This window comes from Coregonus clupeaformis, chromosome 29 (genome assembly GCF_020615455.1).
Source record: "Coregonus clupeaformis isolate EN_2021a chromosome 29, ASM2061545v1, whole genome shotgun sequence".
NCBI lineage: Eukaryota > Metazoa > Chordata > Actinopteri > Salmoniformes > Salmonidae > Coregonus > Coregonus clupeaformis.
The window spans coordinates 23,983,508-24,002,371 of record NC_059220.1 but is presented as its reverse complement, the minus strand read 5'-3'; the positions used below and the strand labels follow the sequence as shown (position 1 = coordinate 24,002,371).

The window sequence follows — 18,864 nt, the reverse complement described above, 5'->3', positions numbered from 1 at the left end:
CGAGTCGAGCCTGACTGATTTACAAATCCCCTTGCAGCCTAAATAACTACTCAATATTATTTATCGATCAGTCAGTCAGTCACAATTTACCCATGATACACCACGGGTTTGACGCTCTCGAATACGGCCTATGACTTTTTGGCTGTGGAAACTAGTGACGACCCGGAAGTAGAGCTGTTAAATTTATCAACAAAGGGCAAAACGTAAATCCAGCTGATCAATTAGTCGGCTGTCATACCCGACTGTTAGTTTGTATGAACTGCAATTTGTACATTGCAGATCTAAGTAGAACATGGCAACGACTCCTCAACTATTCGAGGTAAAATAAACTGTATGTTCCCTTGGCCTTGGACTAGCTAACATTGGTGCTAGCTAGCTAGGAGAAGTAAGAGCAAGCCAACCCCATGTTTAAACCTTAGCTGGGTAGCGTTAGTTGAAATGTAAAATGTCTTATTTTAGGCTAACTAGCTAGCCATATATAGCTATAAGGATTGGAAATTGTGCCTCAGCTAGGAAGTTGCCTTGCCAGCAGATCCAACCCGCTTGCTTACAGCTGCACTAGGGTCGGATAGGCTTCCTGTGTAGGTTACGACACCGCAGAGCCTGCGCGAGATAAGGCTCGGAAAACGTACTTCAAAACAGGGATGATAAATGCGGTATACTCCAAATTGTCCCAATATCACAACTGTTACACCGATACAATTCGGAGTACAATGCATTTCCCAGGAGTGAGGTACGTTTTCCGAACCATATCTCGCGCCGGCTCCGTGGTGTCTTAACCTACACATGAAGCCTATCCGACCCTAGTGCAGTTGTAAGCAAGCTGGTCGGATCTGCTGGTTAGGAAGTTGCCCAGCTGTCCATTAGCTAGCTACGTTACCACTTTTTAGCCAGCTAGCACTGACAGCTAGCTAACCAGCTAGCTACTGTAGTGTTCACCCAGCAGGCAGATGTTGACGATGTGATCATTTGTCAATCATGATGTATGTTGACCAGAGGGGTATACTACAAAGTAGGTTCAGTGAGTTAAACAGCTAACGTTGATAAACAACCAGAAATAACCGATTTATGTTGGTTAATTAAGAAAGCTAAACTCATGTATTTTTGGTTGTTGAGTCGGAGACCATGCCCATTTCAAGCTTATCTTTAAAAAAAAAGTTATTTCAGAACATTTAGACAAGTTAGCTGGCTAACTCATTGCAGCTGCTTTGTACTATACCCCTCAGCTGTACCTTTCCGATTTGTGATTGTTATCAACGTTACCTCTAGCGGCTCTATGTCTTATGTTATTGCTTAAATTACTGGTTTACAGTGGCATTGGCTAGGTCGTTTCTCACGCCCCTAGTTATCAATGTAGTTCAACTAGTAATTTAATTACATTTTTCAATAGCTTGGTGGTGGTTGAACTAAATACAAATCTTGGTAGTTTATTACTTTTTTGCCATGTTTTGGTGTAGCTAACTAACGTTACTGTAACTACACACTACTTTTTTGCAAAAAGAAAAGATGGGTGAAGTAGGAAAGAATTTCCTTTCTTTTTTGGCCTCAGACCTGCCTAATTATCACTTGAAACACTGTGCCTAATTCTAACTTTTTGTGTTAAATAGGCTAAATCACACATTCTGTTAACATCTGACTACAGTGATCTGTTCTTGCAATTTGTATTATGACATTTCAGATTTAGATGTTATTTTTTCACGAAGTATTTTTTTCACAGTAACTTTAGTTAAGTAAACTATATTTTTCTTAAGGGTAGTTTTAGTGTAGCTTAACTTCTTCCAGTGTGAAGTAATTGGTAGCTTGGTAAACTATATGTTCAGAGTAGCTTCCCCAAAACTGCTAGTTATAAGCATTGAAACCATGTAGCCAGCTAACTACTGGAGTGCACCTGTAATCAATCATTGACCATTTGACACAACAAGGGTTAATGTATGCCATGGTCTAGCCGACTAAACTCAACGATTTACAATGGAGTTGAGCAGCGACTAGTGTGGGCAGACTGGAGCTCCGACATGACATAAAATTAAGTTTTTATAAAAAACTACTGATTTCAGCACCCAGAGATTAGCCCACAATTATACAGTCGTTGAGTTTAGTCGGCTAGCCATTGTCCAATATTGCTAATGTCATGTCCCATGCTCACCATTTATCTAAGAAAGTCTTGACAGGACAGAGATTGACACTGTCTGTGTGTGCTTGATCCACAGGAGCCCTTTGATGCAGATGAGTACATAGAGAGGTTGGCCTGGAGAACCCCTGGAGGAGGGTCCAAAGGCGGAGCTGAGGCATTCGACCCCAAAAGGTAGTCTTGTACTAAAGACATGGCTTTATTGAAAGTTACCGTAATCATGACTCTTGACCACTTGTCGAAACACTAACTAACCCAAACCCCTACCACCAGCCTAATCTTGATCAACCAGCAGCCAATCCCCTGTCTTTTTGCAGGTCCTTGTGCTTCCCTTTTTAAGACCCTTACCTTTGTTTCAGCCTTATCCCCCTTTCTTAAAGCTCTAGTCCCAACCATACAGCAAGTTCTATTTAAACCTCCAGTGAAGATAACTCAGAGGCAGTGCGTAATGGGAGGCCACCAAGCTCTGAGTCATACAGTAACTGACAGTAAGGGAATGAATGTGCATTAGGAAGGGATGGGAGATGTCCCTAAGCTGTAGCCACTGCTGCGGGAATTAGCTAAGAGATTATATACTCATCATTTTGGGATGTTTCCTAGTCTGTTAAATATGGTGCTGACTTAGAACATTTGCTCCACAGTCCTTACTTTAAATGCAGCTGACGAAGCTCCCAGTTTGTAGAGCTTCTTAAATCTGGGGACCCAAGAATTAAGCCCTCAATACTATGTATAAATATTAACTGAATGAGTGTAAGGTTAGTACAGTGGTCACCAACCGGTCGATCGCAATCTTCAAGGCATTCCTAGTCGATCACCAAACATTTCTGTAGAAAAGTCAACGATAAAGCCTTGCGCTCCTATGTTTAAATTTTTTTTTGTCTTGCTCTGTTGGCGGTAGGTACATTTGATTCAGAAGCCCTGCAAGCCTGGTAGGCAAAGTGTACCCATTTTGAACCATTTCATTTGTCTGGAAGGACACACTGCCTACCCAGCAGACCAGGAAAGCTAAATCAAGTGTGCCTACTGCGCTGTCCAGTCTGATAGCTAAAATCACCGTGCCTACAGCTTCCACAACCCCACAACAAAGTTTGATACTAACCTAGGTGAGATTTCATAACTTTTAAAACCATGACCAGAGAGAGACTGTCAAAGAATACAGCGAAGAGCTGCTGTTTTTATGAGTGAGTTCATGTTTAAGTTTTTATTCAGCACTGTCAACACTGTTTTTATTCAACCCTTTTACAAAACATAAATGTGCTTCTCCCTGCTTCCACTCACGCTGCAGATGCAATGAATGAGTATCGATAGGCCTGCGTTTTTTATTATTAGCAGCTCGTCGTGTCTATTTTAATATCGAGGAATATTTCACTTTCTCTGGTCATAGGAAGAACATGAATTTGTGCATGAGGCAGAAATATGATGTCCCCTCTCTCTAGTCAGTCTCACCGGAGGAAAGGAGAGAGCAGGGACCATGAGAGGCAGATCCTCTGCTGCTCTCTCCCTCCGCTGAGACTGACCATCGGATGCATGCACCATCACTCCAGTAAAATAAAAACGCTAATTATGTAAATGTATGCTCTGCTGTGCCTCGCAAGTGATACAACAACTGATCTACACTGCTCAAAAAAATAAAGGGAACACTTAAACAACACAATGTAACTCCAAGTCAATCACACTTCTGTGAAATCAAACTGTCCACTTAGGAAGCAACACTGATTGACAATGCATTTCACATGCTGTTGTGCAAATGGAATAGACAACAGGTGGAAATGATAGGCAATTAGCAAGACACCCCCAATAAAGAAGTGGTTCTGCAGGTGGTGACCACAGACCACTTCTCAGTTCCTATGCTTCCTGGCTGATGTTTTGGTCACTTTTGAATGCTTGCGGTGCTTTCACTCTAGTGGTAGCATGAGACGGAGTCTACAACCCACACAAGTGGCTCAGGTAGTGCAGCTCATCCAGGATGGCACATCAATGCGAGCTGTGGCAAGAAGGTTTGCTGTGTCTGTCAGCGTAGTGTCCAGAGCATGGAGGCGCTACCAGGAGACAGGCCAGTACATCAGGAGACGTGGAGGAGGCCGTAGGAGGGCAACAACCCAGCAGCAGGACCGCTACCTCCGCCTTTGTGCAAAGAGGAGCAGGAGGAGCACTGCCAGAGCCCTGCAAAATGACCTCCAGCAGGCCACAAATGTGCATGTCTGCTCAAACGGTCAGAAACAGACTCCATGAGGGTGGTATGAGGGCCCGACGTCCACAGGTGGGGGTTGTGCTTACAGCCCAACACCGTGCAGGACATTTGGCATTTGCCAGAGAACACCAAGATTGGCAAATTCGCCACTTGCGCCCTGTGCTCTTCACAGATGAAAGCAGGTTCACACTGAGCACATGTGACAGACGTGACAGAGTCTGGAGACGCCGTGGAGAACGTTCTGCTGCCTGCAACATCCTCCAGCATGACCGGTTTGGCGGTGGGTCAGTCATGGTGTGGGGTGGCATTTCTTTGGGCTCGCCAGAGGTAGCCTGACTGCCATTAGGTACCGAGATGAGATCCTCAGACCCCTTGTGAGACCATATGCTGGTGCGGTTGGCCCTGGGTTCCTCCTAATGCAAGACAATGCTAGACCTCATGTGGCTGGAGTGTGTCAGCAGTTCCTGCAAGAGGAAGACATTGATGCTATGGACTGGCCCGCCCGTTCCCCAGACCTGAATCCAATGAGCACATCTGGGACATCATGTCTCGCTCCATCCACCAATGCCACGTTGCACCACAGACTGTCCAGGAGTTGGCGGATGCTTTAGTCCAGGTCTGGGAGGAGATCCCTCAGGAAACCATCCGCCACCTCATCAGGAGCATGCCCAGGCGTTGTAAGGAGGTCATACAGGCACGTGGAGGCCACACACACTACTGAGCCTCATTTTGACTTGTTTTAAGGACATTACATAAAAGTTGGATCACCCTGTAGTGTGGTTTTCCACTTTAATTTTAAGGGTGACTCCAAATCCAGACCTCCATGGGTTGATACATTTGATTTCCATTGATAATTTGTGTGTGGTTTTGTTGTCAGCACATTCAACTATGTAAAGAAAAAAGTATTTAATAAGATTATTTCATTCATTCAGATCTAGGATGTGTTGTTTAAGTGTTCCCTTTATTTTTTTGAGCAGTGTATTTTGTTATCAAACCTCGAGTTTTGAAATATACAGTGAGGGAAAAAAGTATTTGATCCCCTGCTGATTTTGTACGTTTGCCCACTGACAAAGAAATGATCAGTCTATAATTTTAATGGTAGGTTTATTTGAACAGTGAGGGACAGAATAACAACAACAAAAATCCAGAAAAACGCATGTCAAAAATGTTATAAATTGATTTGCATTTTAATGAGGGAAATAAGTATTTGACCCCTCTGCAAAACATGACTTAGTACTTGGTGGCAAAACCCTTGTTGGCAATCAGAGGTCAGACGTTTCTTGTAGTTGGCCACCAGGTTTGCACACATCTCAGGAGGGATTTTGTTCCACTCCTCTTTGCAGATCATCTCCAAGTCATTAAGGTTTCGAGGCTGACGTTTGGCAACTCAAACCTTCAGCTTTTCCACAGATTTTCTATGGGAAGGTCTGGAGACTGGCTAGGCCACTCCAGGACCTTAATGTGCTTCTTCTTGAGCCACTCCTTTGTTGCCTTGGCTGTGTGTTTTGGGTCATTGTCATGCTGGAATAAACATCCACGACCCATTTAATGCCCTGGCTGAGGGTAAGAGGTTCTCACACAAGATTTGATGGTACATGGCCCCGTCCATCGTCCCTTTGATGCGGTGAAGTTGTCCTGTCCCCTTAGCAGAAAAACACCCCCAAAGCATAATGTTTCCACCTCCATGTTTGACGGTGGGGATGGTGTTCTTGGGGTCATAGGCAGCATTCCTCCTCCTCCAAACACGGCGAGTTGAGTTGATGCCAAAGAGCTCAATTTTTGTCTCATCTGACCACAACACTTTCACCCAGTTCTCCCCTGAATCATTCAGATGTTCATTGGCAAACTTCAGACAGCCCTGTATATGTGCTTTCTTGAGCAGGGGGACCTTGCGGCGCTGCAGGATTTCAGTCCTTCACGGCGTAGTGTGTTACCAATTGTTTTATTGGTGACTATGGTCCCAGCTGCCTTGAGATCATTGACAAGATCCTCCCGTGTAGTTCTGGGCTGATTCCTCACCGTTCTCATGATCATTGCAACTCCACGAGGTGAGATCTTGCATGGAGCCCCAGGCCGAGGCAGATTGACAGTTATTTTGTGTTTCTTCCATTTGTGAATAATCACACCAACTGTTGTCACCTTCTCACCAAGCTGCTTGGCGATGGTCTTGTAGCCCATTCCAGCCTTGTGTAGGTCTACAATCTTGTCCCTGACATCCGTGGAGAGCTCTTTGGTCTTGGCCATGGTGGAGAGTTTGGAATCTGATTGATTCATTGCTTCTGTGGACAGGTGTCTTTTATACAGGTAACAAACTGAGATTAGGAGCACTCCCTTTAAGAGTGTGCTCCTAATCTCAGCTCGTTACCTGTATAAAAGACACCTGGGAGCCAGAAATCTTTCTGATTGAGAGGTGGTCAAATACTTATTTCACTCATTAAAATGCAAATCAATTTACCGTAATTTTCGGACTATAAGCCGCGCCTTTTTCCCAATTTTTCGACCCTGCGGCTTATATAACGGTGCGGCTAATCTATGGATTTTTACAGCTAACGGCCACTAGAAGACCTCCTAGGTATTAAACATTAAAACATCTGCGGCTTATAGTCCAGTGCGGCTTATATATGTACACATCATTCAATTTAGCTGCTGCGGCTTATACTCCGGTGCGCCTTATAGTGCGGAAAATACGGTATAACATTTTTGACATGCATTTTTCTGGATTTTTTTGTTGTTATTCTGTCTCTCACTGTTCAAATAAACCTACCTATTATAGACTGATCATTTCTTTGTCAGTGGGCAAACTTACAAAATCAGCAATGGATCAAATACTTTTTTCCCCTCACTGTAATATGGTCTGAGAAGAACAATATTGGCAGGCCAAGCATAGCCAATATGCTGTGATAATGTATTAGGCCTACTGCACAAACCTCATTCCTACAGAACTGTTTTTATTAGGTTAATGTTGCATAGGCTTACTTTTTATTTAATTTTTTATCTGAGTGGTAGATCTTGGCTTGCATTTTGACTCCGAAAGTGATCTTGACTCGAAGGTTGGTGACGACTGGGTTAGTAGGACAAATCTAACCCTACATTAGTCAATCACCCATGTTAGTATAGTAAAGCATTTTTGTCTACCCTTTGTTTGCTGTAGATCAATGTACTGTTGAAGGCCAGCTTATAAGTGGACTCATGGCTATGGAGTGTCTAGACCAGGGTTGCCCAGCCCTGTTCCTGGAGGTTTTCACTCCAACCCCAGGTGTTACTAACCTGATTAATCTGATCAACCTGCTAATTATTAGAATCAGGTGTGCTAGATTAGGGTTGGAGCAAAAACTTACAGGACGGTAGCTCTCCAGGAACAGGGTTGGGCAGTCCTGGTCTAGACCAATGTGAGGTAGGCCTGCAGTCTGTTAAAGCCCTTGTCCTGCTTCCCTCCCAGGCTGCTGGAGGAGTTTGAGAACCACATAGAGGAGCTGAAGCAGCTGGATGAGAAGATCCAGCGCCGGGTGGAGAAGCTGGAACACCAGTGTCACAGAGAGGCCAAGGAGTTTGCCCACAAAGTGCAGGATTTACAGAGGAGCAACCAGGTCAGCTTTAAGGCCCACTGGACCTTAAACCACCCACCACAACCTCAAGTCCCCAGCATTCTTCCCTGTAGACAGGAACTTTCTGAAGATAATTTCAGAATTCAGTGTAATATAAAAGAATATAATAATAATAATATGCCATTTAGCAGACGCTTTTATCCAAAGCGACTTACAGTCATGCGTGCATACATTTTTGTGTATGGGTGGTCCCGGGGATCGAACCCACTACCTTGGCGTTACAAGCGCCGTGCTCTACCAGCTGAGCTACAGAGGACCATAAAGCATTATGACCCTTGCTACTTTTGAAAGCACTGCCATCATGCAAAGATTAACTTATCCCCATTCATCAATCATGTCACAAAACATGTGACTTCTTTTTGCACAACTCTCTGTCTCCATACAGGTAGCCTTCCAGCACTTCCAGGAGTTGGATGAGCACATCAGTTATGTGGCCACCAAGGTGTGTCACCTTGGCGACCAGCTGGAGGGCGTGAACACGCCCAGGCAGAGGGCGGTGGAGGCACAGCGTCTTATGACCTATTTCAATGAGTTCCTGGATGGGGACCTGCGCAGTGACGTCTTCAACAACCCAGAGAAGGTCAGGATACATACACTACCATCCACCCTCATGTATTCTTAAAGAGATTGACCTTTTTTATGTTTTTAAAAAATAAAGAGATTGACCCTTGAAAATAACACCTCTACAGCAGTGAAAGATGTTAAGAACTGAAATAAGTCAATAAACAGGATTATGAGGTAACCACACACTTTTAATTTGTTGAATTGATCCCTTTAGTTGGATCCCTGAGCTAATTTGGATTAATCAACTGGCATTTACTTCTTGACAATAGCTAGAGGATTGACTGCCATGGATGTCAACATGCTCATGTGTGTCTTAATTGCATTAATTAATTGCAAGGTGTGAGGTAGACCCTTTTTCTTGCTGTTGACGGTCTTGGTCATCACCATTTTGTCCTACTACAGCTAAATGTGGCATGGGAAAGCACATCAAAATATATTTCTTATGGGAGAAAACTGGACCTAATTATCTAGGTTTCCTATAGGGGTTCAAAGCCATCTGAGCAACCTCACTATCAACCCTCAAAAGTTTGATAGGGGATTGTCAGAGCTGTTTTTGAAGAGTTTGGGGTTCTCTTAATTAATTCCTTTTAGTGGCAAGTGGGGAAACTGTAATCAATCTCAGAGACGGGAGCTGGAGATGGGAATGCTTCCGGAGAGGCATGAAGTGGGAATATCGGACAGATCCCTTTTCCTGAGCATACCTCCAGATGAGGGGGAAAGAGGAAAGCTGCGAGTGAATAGCTGAAGGGGGAAGGCTCTGCTAATCCTTCTGAAAGGGAGGGTTGGGCCGCCAGCGTGGAGACAAGTGCTGCTAAACCCTGACTGCAGAGAGACGGCTACATTACTTACATGGGATTTAGCTAATCTTAGCTGGGGGACAGATACTTAGAAAACCTTTGCAGAGCAGAAAGGCTGGATCCTCCTCATGGGAGCAGAGTAATGATGTTAGCTGAGGCAGGCATCTGCGGGAACAGAGGAGTTGCGGACGGCGGGCCTTTACTAGGTCTGGGGTTTTCAGCCAGCGTGTATGTCAGGGGGAGGGGATTGGGGGGTTCTCGACAGGGCCCATTTTCTGAGCGATATCCCTGGCCGGACAGATTATTGAAGGCGATTTAGGCTCCTGTGGGATTACAGCCCATTCAGAGGAGGCATGCCAATAAAGAGTTGGATATGCTGCTAACCCAGGGCTGCTGCGGATGCTGTTAGCCAGGTGTGCAGCGGCTGCTTGTTATCAGCTCCATGGTGTACCGAGAGGAGGTGGAGGAGGGCTCGTTTAACATGATCTCCTATGTGGAGATGCTGCTACTGTTGGTTTGCTCTCTGTTTGGATGTCCATTTCTTATGTTCCTCTCTCCCTCCCCTCCCCCACTCGTTCCCCCCAATTTCTCCCTCTCCCAGATTAAGGAAGCTGCTGATATCATTCAGAAATTGCATCTCATAGCGCAGGAGCTGCCGTTTGACAGGTGAGTAGTCCTGGAGGCAGCTTTACACAAGCTCTGTGGTACAATGTAAACAGTATAGGTGCTGCTACTCTGTGCCTCTAGCCCAACCAGACTAGTTTTGTAAATGTTATGTTGCATTAACTATTGTTTCTGAGGGAGAGAAAACATTTCACTTCAAGTCAGAGGAACTACAAATATCACACATTATACAAGATTACATTGACATAATTTTGGGTTTGAGTCTTTTTAATCTCCGATATCCTCTGATGAACGCCTCTATCCTTGTCCTCTAACAGGTTTGCAGATGTCAAGGCCAAGATTGCAAGTGAGTGGTTGCATTCACAATGACCTTTGTTGCTGATTGATCAACAAATGATAGCACTGCCATGCTAAGAAAGGCAACTAAATCTGAGTGTGTGGGTCTAGGTAAATACCATGACCTGGAGCGCCAGCTGATCCAGGAGTTCACAGCAGCCCAGCGTAGGGGCGAGATTGGACGCATGCGGGAGGTCGCCGCGGTCCTCTTACACTTCAAGGTGACCCACAGACACTGGACACGTTTTGATATGTCTCCATATTAAAGAAAGATTAATGTTATTTTTTGAGCTGTGTATGTGTAGCAGTAGTAGTGAATATTGTAACTTACAAATATGCACTTGTATCTCATGCAGCATCTATGCAACCATGGATACAGTTTGTTGTTATTCTTTGGAGATGTTGGATTGTGGTAGTGATGCAGGTGTGATTGTGACATGTCTTTGTTTCCTACAGGGCTATGCACATTGTGTAGATGTTTATATCAAGCAATGTCAGGAGGTGAGTGTGCAGTGTTCACTTGAACCCTTTATAACAGCTCAGTATAGAGTACCTGAGTGCTTCTGTTGTAGTCTCACCACAAGTCTTAGTCCTGAGGTCTGTAATTAACTCTCTGCGTGAGTTCAGGGGGCGTACATGCGTAGTGATGTGTTTGAAGACACGGCCCTCCTCTGCCAGCGAGTCAACAAGCAGGTGGGAGAGGTCTTCCAGAGCCCAGAAACCGTCATGGCCAAACTCATCCAGAACATCTTTGAGAACAAACTACAGGTACAGTGGACAATGTCTGCCACTAGTGTTGCCAGACAATATCTTCACTGACCCAGTTCTGTTGGACTGACTGAGCAGCTTTGTGTTTCCAGGCTCACGTGAAAGAGAAACTGGACGAGACCCGCCACTCTGACATAGAACAATACCTCAAAAACCTCTACGACCTCTACACCAGGTAATATGTCTGTTCACCTTTGACCTCTCACTCGTAAAGGTCCAATGCAGGCGTTTTTATCTCAATACCAAATCATTTTTGGGTAACATTAAGTACCTTACTGTGATTGCTTTCAATTAAAATGGTAAAAAATAAACAGAAATAGCTTCTTAACAAAGATACATTTCTCAAGCAAGAATTTTGCTAGGACTGTCTGGGAGTGGTCTGAGTAGGGAGGGGAAAACTGAAAACTAGCTGTTATTGGCAGAGAGGTTTGGAACTCTCTTTCTTATTGGTCTATTAACTAATTTACCACCTGGTGATGTCAACAGGCAGGGCAAAACTCCATCCCACCACAAAAGGATGAAATTTCAGGCAATCTTTTCAAACAGCTCTTACACTAAAAGGGAATTATCATAATTTTCACAATTTCACAGTATTATTCCAACCTCAGTGTGGAAATATATATAATACAGGAAAATCAAGTTCTTGACTGCACTTGGCCTTTAATACCTCATACCCTCCGGTCTGACCATTGGTAACCCTGTGTCTCTAGAACGACGGCCTTGGCTGCCAAGCTGACAGAGTTCAACCTGGGCTCAGACAAACACACGTTCCTGTCCAAGCTCATCAAGAACATCTTCTCCACCTATCTGGAGAGCTACATTGAAATGGAGAAAGATTATCTCCGCACGCGCAGCGCCATGATCCTGCAGCGCTACTACGACTCCAAGAACCACCAGAAACGCCCACTGGGTGGGGGCAGGTAGGAAGTGACTGACAACCTCTACCCCAGAGCCACCTGACCCTCTCCCTAGTCTTCTCCCTTTACCCTGAACTTCTTTGTCATCCTTGGGGTCAGACCTCAGTTGTATTAAATAGTTAAATGGATTTAAATAGTATGTCCCTCATCTCTCCACTCATCATATCAAGGTCCTGTCTTTGAGTTCAGACTCCTCCCTTTTCCTTAATGGCGTAATCGTGAGGGAGTTCTATTAATGACCCGGGTATGCCCCAGGTGAAGCGGGTTAGTGTTGATTGCATTCGTTTTACAACCGGGCTGCCTCCCGGGCGTGAGCCAGGTGCCCCGTTCTGGCCCACGGCATAGTCTGCTCAAAACTAAAGTGGCGTAGGTTAGGCACTTGGAGTAATGAGTAGGATTCTGTGTTTTCACACGCAAACATGATTGCTTTTGATGAAAAGGCTTTATCTGCCTTCCCAATTAAAACTAGTTTGAAAATTGAAACATATTTTATGGAAAAAATATGTTGTATATTTCTGAATGATGCACCATGCTGCCTTGTTGACGACATGACAGAGCGGCGCAGATTTCTCTTCGATTTGAGAAGGGCACTCCTCCGTTCACGTCACGGGCCATAGCCCGGTGCACTTTATCAAACTCCCTCAATGTAACCCTCTCTGTCCTATTCCCCCCAGTATCCAGGAGCTGAAGGAGCGGATCAGACAGCGCACCAACCTGCCACTGGGGCCCAGCATCGACACCCACGGGGAGACCTTCCTGTCCCAGGAGGTGGTGGTCAACCTACTGCAGGAGACACGCCATGCCTTTGAGAGGTGCAACAGGGTGAGGCTGCTACGCTGCCCCCTACAGGAGAGACAATAACACTGAATGCATTGATGTCACAGTCTGTACTGAATTATAATAACAGTATCCTTTTGGTCACCGTGATCATAAAATGAGGCCTTTGCAGTAAATCCCTGTAGAGCGCTGACAGTAAATCAGGTCCTGTCTCTGTGTGTTGTGAACCAGCTCTCAGATCCCTCGGACCTGCCCAAGAACGCCTTCTCCATCTTCCTGCTGCTGGTGGAGCACCTGTGTGTGGACCACATTGACTACGCACTGGAGATCGGCCTCTCTGGTACTCACAACTCTCACTAACTGTCACTAACACAGTAAAGGTTGCAAAACCTTTTACATTTTTACATTTTAGTCATTTAGCAGACGCTCTTGTCCAGAGCGACTTACAGTTAGTGAGTGCATACATTTTTCATACTGGCCCCCCTATGGGAATCGAACCCACAACCCTGGCGGTGCAAGCGCCATGCTCTACCAACTGAGCTACAGGAGGCCTGGATAAATCCTTTTTATGTGTGGGTGTTATACAGTGGGGGAAAAAAGTATTTAGTCAGCCACCAATTGTGCAAGTTCTCCCACTTAAAAAGATGAGAGAGGCCTGTAATTTTCATCATAGGTACACGTCAACTATGACAGACAAATTGAGAAAAAAAATCCAGAAAATCACATTGTAGGATTTTTTATGAATTTATTTGCAAATTATGGTGGAAAATAAGTATTTGGTCACCTACAAACAAGCAAGATTTCTGGCTCTCACAGACCTGTAACTTCTTCTTTAAGAGGCTCCTCTGTCCTCCACTCGTTACCTGTATTAATGGCACCTGTTTGAACTTGTTATCAGTATAAAAGACACCTGTCCACAGCCTCAAACAGTCACACTCCAAACCACACTATGGCCAAGACCAAAGAGCTGTCAAAGGACACCAGAAACAAAATTGTAGACCTGCACCTGGCTGGGAAGACTGAATCTGCAATAGGTAAGCAGCTTGGTTTGAAGAAATCAACTGTGGGAGCAATTATTAGGAAATGGAAGACATACAAGACCACTGATAATCTCCCTCGATCTGGGGCTCCACGCAAGATCTCACCCCGTGGGGTCAAAATGATCACAAGAACGGTGAGCAAAAATCCCAGAACCACACGGGGGGACCTAGTGAATGACCTGCAGAGAGCTGGGACCAAAGTAACAAAGCCTACCATCAGTAACACACTACGCCGCCAGGGACTCAAATCCTGCAGTGCCAGACGTGTCCCCCTGCTTAAGCCAGTACATGTCCAGGCCCGTCTGAAGTTTGCTAGAGTGCATTTGGATGATCCAGAAGAGGATTGGGAGAATGTCATATGGTCAGATGAAACCAAAATAGAACTTTTTGGTAAAAACTCAACTCGTCGTGTTTGGAGGACAAAGAATGCTGAGTTGCATCCAAAGAACACCATACCTACTGTGAAGCATGGGGGTGGAAACATCATGCTTTGGGGCTGTTTTTCTGCAAAGGGACCAGGACGACTGATCCGTGTAAAGGAAAGAATTAATGGGGCCATGTATCGTGAGATTTTGAGTGAAAACCTCCTTCCATCAGCAAGGGCATTGAAGATGAAACGTGGCTGGGTCTTTCAGCATGACAATGATCCCAAACACACCGCCCGGGCAACGAAGGAGTGGCTTCGTAAGAAGCATTTCAAGGTCCTGGAGTGGCCTAGCCAGTCTCCAGATCTCAACCCCATAGAAAATCTTTGGAGGGAGTTGAAAGTCCGTGTTGCCCAGCGACAGCCCCAAAACATCACTGCTCTAGAGGAGATCTGCATGGAGGAATGGGCCAAAATACCAGCAACAGTGTGTGAAAACCTTGTGAAGACTTACAGAAAACGTTTGACCTGTGTCATTGCCAACAAAGGGTATATAACAAAGTATTGAGAAACTTTTGTTATTGACCAAATACTTATTTTCAACCATAATTTGCAAATAAATTCATTAAAAATCCTACAATGTGATTATCTGGATTTTTTCCCCCTCATTTTGTCTGTCATAGTTGACGTGTACCTATGATGAAAATTACAGGCCTCTCTCATCTTTTTAAGTGGGAGAACTTGCACAATTGGTGGCTGACTAAATACTTTTTTTCCCCACTGTATGAATCTTCTCTTGTGCCTTTTTAAATGGAAAGTGTTTGTTTCTCTCTCTCTTCTCTCTCTACAGCCATTCCATCAGCTGATGCCAAGAATGCCAACCTTTACTTCCTGGATGTAGTTCAGCAGGCCAACACCATCTTCCACCTGTTTGATAAGCAGTTCAACGACCACCTCATGCCTCTCATCAGGTTAGCATAGGGCCTGACCTGTCAATCACACCTATCCACCCTTCCCATACTGTACACTATTATTGCCTCATATGGTTTGATAACCTCCAGTTACTGTTATTATACACTAAAAGGTAGCAACTCTGTAGCAAGCTTCATGTTTTCCAGATACAGTTGTTCTGTGTTTTTATTACCTTTGACCTTTCATGGACCTTCTCTCTCCACCAGCTCTTCACCCAAACTGACAGAGTGCCTGCACAAGAAGAAGGAGGTGATTGAACAGATGGAGGTGAAACTGGACACAGGCATAGACAGGTCAGTAAACTACAGTGTTTTAATGTTAACAACATCATGGGAAATTAGTGAATGTATTCTATTAGTGTGTTAGGGGTGGTTGTCATGGTGTTGTCCTCTGCAGAACGCTGAACTGCATGGTGGGACAGATGAAGCAAATCCTAGCTACGGAACAGAAGAAGACAGACTTCAGGCCTGAAGACGAGAACAATGTCATGATCCAGTGCACCACAGTAAGGAGTGCATTGCATCCAACCTCCACCCCTGGTCTCTATTTGTATTTGTATTTATTATGGATCCCCATTAGCTGCTGCCAAGGCAGCAGCTACTCTTCCTGGGGTCCGGCAAAATTAAGGCAGTTTTACAATTTTAAAACATTACAATACATTCATAACAGATTTCACAACACACTAAGTGTGTGCCCTCAGGCCCCTACTCCTGTACCACATATCTACAACACAAAATCCATATGTGCGTGTGTGTATAATGCGTATGTTAGCATGTGTCTGTGACTGTTTGTGTTGCTTCACAGTCCGCACTGTTCCATAAGGTGTATTTTTATCTGTTTTTTAAGTCTGATTTTACTGCTTGTATCAGTTACCTGATGTGGAATAGAGTTCCATGTAGTCATGGCTCTATGTAGTACTGTGCGCCTTCCATAGTCTGTTCTGAACTTTGGGACTGTGAAGAGACCTCTGGTGGAATGTCTTGTGGGGTATGCATGGGTGTCTGAGCTGTGTGCTAGTCCTTTAAACAGACAGCTCGGTGCTTTCAACATGTCAATAACTCTCACAAATACAAGTAGTGATGAAGTCAATCTCTCCTCCACTTTGAGCCAGGAGAGATTGACATGCATATTAATGTTTGCTCTCTGTGTACATCCAAGGGCCAGCTGTGCTGCCCTGTTCTGAGCCAATTGCAATTTTCCTAAGTCCCTCTTTGTGGCACCTGACCACACGACTGAACCTTAGTCCAGGTGCGACAAAACTAGAGCCTGTAGGACCTGCCTTGTTGATAGTGCTGTTAAGAAGGTAGAGCAGCGCTTTATTATGGACAGACTTCTCCCAATCTTAGCTACTGTTGTATCAATATGTTTTGACCATGACAGTTTACAATCCAGGGTTACTCCAAGCAGTTTAGTCACATCAACTAAACTCAATTTCCACATTATTTATTACAAGATTTAGTTGAGGTTTAGTGAATGATTTGTCCCAAATACAATGCTTTGTGAAATATTTAGTCCTAATTTATTCCTTGCCACCCATTCTGAAACTAACTGCAGCTCTTTAAGTGTTGCAGTCATATCAGTCGCTGACGTGTATAGTGTTGAGTCATCCACATACATACTCAAAGCCAGCGTCATGTCGTTAGTAAAGATTGAAAAAAGGGGCGTAGACAGCTGCCCGGGGGAATTCCTGATTCTACCTGGATTATGTTGGAGAGGCTTCCATTAAAGAACACCCTCTGTGTTATGTTAGACAGGTAACCTTTTATCCACAATATAGCAGGGGATGTAAAGCCATAACACATACGTTTTTCCAGCAACAGACTATGATCGATAATGTCAAAAGCTGCACTGAAGTCTAACAAAACAGCCCCTACAATCTTTTTATCATCAATTTCTCTCAGCCAATCAGTCATTTGTAAGTGCTGTGCTTGTTGAATGTCCTTCCCTATAAGCGTGCTGAAAGTATGTTGTCAATTTGTTTACTGTAAAATAGCATTGTATCTGGTCAAACAATTTTTTCCAAAACGTTACTAAGGGTTGGTAACAGGCTGATTGGTTGGCTATTTGAGCCAGTAAAGGGGGCTTTACTATTCTTAGGTAGCGGAATGACTTTCGCTTCCCTCCAGGCCTGAGGGCACACACTTTCTAGTAGGCTTAAATTGAAGATATGGCAAATAGGAGTGGCAATATCATCCGCTATTATCCTGTAGTCGGATGAGTTTTTAAAAGTAAGAAATCAGTGCCATTATGTTTCACTCGACCTGTGACTCCCAACCTACACGGTCTGATCCCCCTTCCTCCCTGTGCTCCCCAGGCCTGCTCCAAGGTGTGTGTGTACGTGAGTCGGCAGGTGGAGCGAGTGCGGAAGTCCATGGACGGTAAGAACGTGGACACAGTGCTGACAGAACTGGGCGTGCGCTTCCACCGCCTCATCCACGAGCACCTGCAGCAGTACAGCTACAGCTCCATGGGAGGCATGCTAGCCATCTGCGACGTGGCAGAGTACCGCAAAAGTGCCAAGGACTTCCAGGTGAGAGGTCACACACAGGTCACACACAGGCATTACAACTGTAGCAACAGTTTACATCATATTATTAAGAGCTAGTAATGCTACTGAATTAATGCTAGCTAGCATACTGGCTTGGATTAACATGTTGTAAAAGTTCTGTGTATGGTTGACTGTCTGTCCCCCAGGTTCCTTTGGTGCTGCAGCTCTTTGACACGCTCCACGCCTTGTGTAACCTACTGGTGGTTGCCCCCGACAACCTCAAACAGGTCTGCTCTGGCGAGCAGCTCACCAACCTGGACCGGAACCTTCTGCACGCCTTCGTCCAGCTGAGAGTGGACTACCGCCAGGCCAGACTGGGACGCCACTTCAGCTAATGGCCCGGTCAACGGGTCACCGTCCAGCCCTCTGTCCGTCCATCCAATCACCACGCCCTATGATTTCACAAGATTCACCATGGAAACAGAATTCAGCCAACCTGGATGAATTTAGCCAACCTTCTTTGCTCTCAGACTTAGTCTTTCATTCTCATCTGCAGTAGCACCTTTTGCTTGTTTGTCCATCTTAGAGGCCAAGAAAGACCACCGCCTTCACAGTTGGGCTACCTGAATTTTGCCCTTTTCTGCAATGCAAAGAAGCTCAAACATATATTGACTGAGCTCTCTTGTTTTTAAATACTAATCCACCAAACCACCGTAGAAGATTGTCATATTACCGGTAAGATGGACCTTGATTTTCAAGCTTTCTACTTTAAAATAAAGAGACGTTTTGTTTTGATTGTGCCAAATATATATTCTGTGGCTGCACTTGTGCACAGGAACAGACTCTTAAGCTGCTGTAAAGGGAAGGTTGAACTCTGCATAGCTCAGGCCTGACAGGACTGCATACTGGAAACAGCCACCCCTCATAGAGAACACCCAGAGGAATCTACTTTACTCTCACCACCACCATCTCGATCTCTTAGTCTCTCTCTCTCTCGCTTTCTCTCATATCCCTCCCTCTTATTCACTATATATATATATATATATATATATATATATATATATATATATATATATACCAAAGTATGTGGACACCCTTTCAAATGAGTGGATTTGGCTATTTCAGCCATAACCGTTGCTGACAGGTGTATAAAAATCGAGCACACAGACATGCAATCTCCTAGACAAACATTGGCAGTAGAATGGCCTTACTGAAGAGCTCAGTGTAAGTGGTTATATTTGTATATATATTTTTATATATACTCCCCAATTTTGATCTTGTCTCATCGCTGCA

At 44.6% G+C, this 18,864-nt stretch overlaps 1 protein-coding gene across 2 annotated transcripts; it reads left to right on the top strand.

Moving 5' to 3' along the window:
• The first annotated feature begins 2 nt into the window (after positions 1-2).
• Positions 3-18,613, top strand: exoc5 (exocyst complex component 5). Of its 2 annotated transcripts, none has more exons than XM_041855110.2 (18): positions 3-319; positions 2,208-2,302; positions 7,759-7,906; positions 8,310-8,504; positions 9,887-9,951; positions 10,227-10,255; positions 10,357-10,466; positions 10,702-10,746; positions 10,873-11,013; positions 11,106-11,188; positions 11,724-11,933; positions 12,605-12,752; positions 12,939-13,047; positions 14,962-15,082; positions 15,290-15,376; positions 15,480-15,588; positions 17,398-17,613; positions 17,778-18,613. In XM_041855110.2, exons 1-18 carry the CDS (start codon positions 293-295, stop codon positions 17,964-17,966), a joined length of 2,127 nt encoding a protein of 708 aa, XP_041711044.2. In that variant the 5' UTR covers positions 3-292; the 3' UTR covers positions 17,967-18,613. The 2 variants fall into 2 exon arrangements, with proteins under 2 accessions (XP_041711044.2, XP_041711045.2); XM_041855111.2 differs by lacking the exon at positions 3-319 and adding an exon at positions 952-1,012.
• Positions 18,614-18,864: the final 251 nt, after the last annotated feature.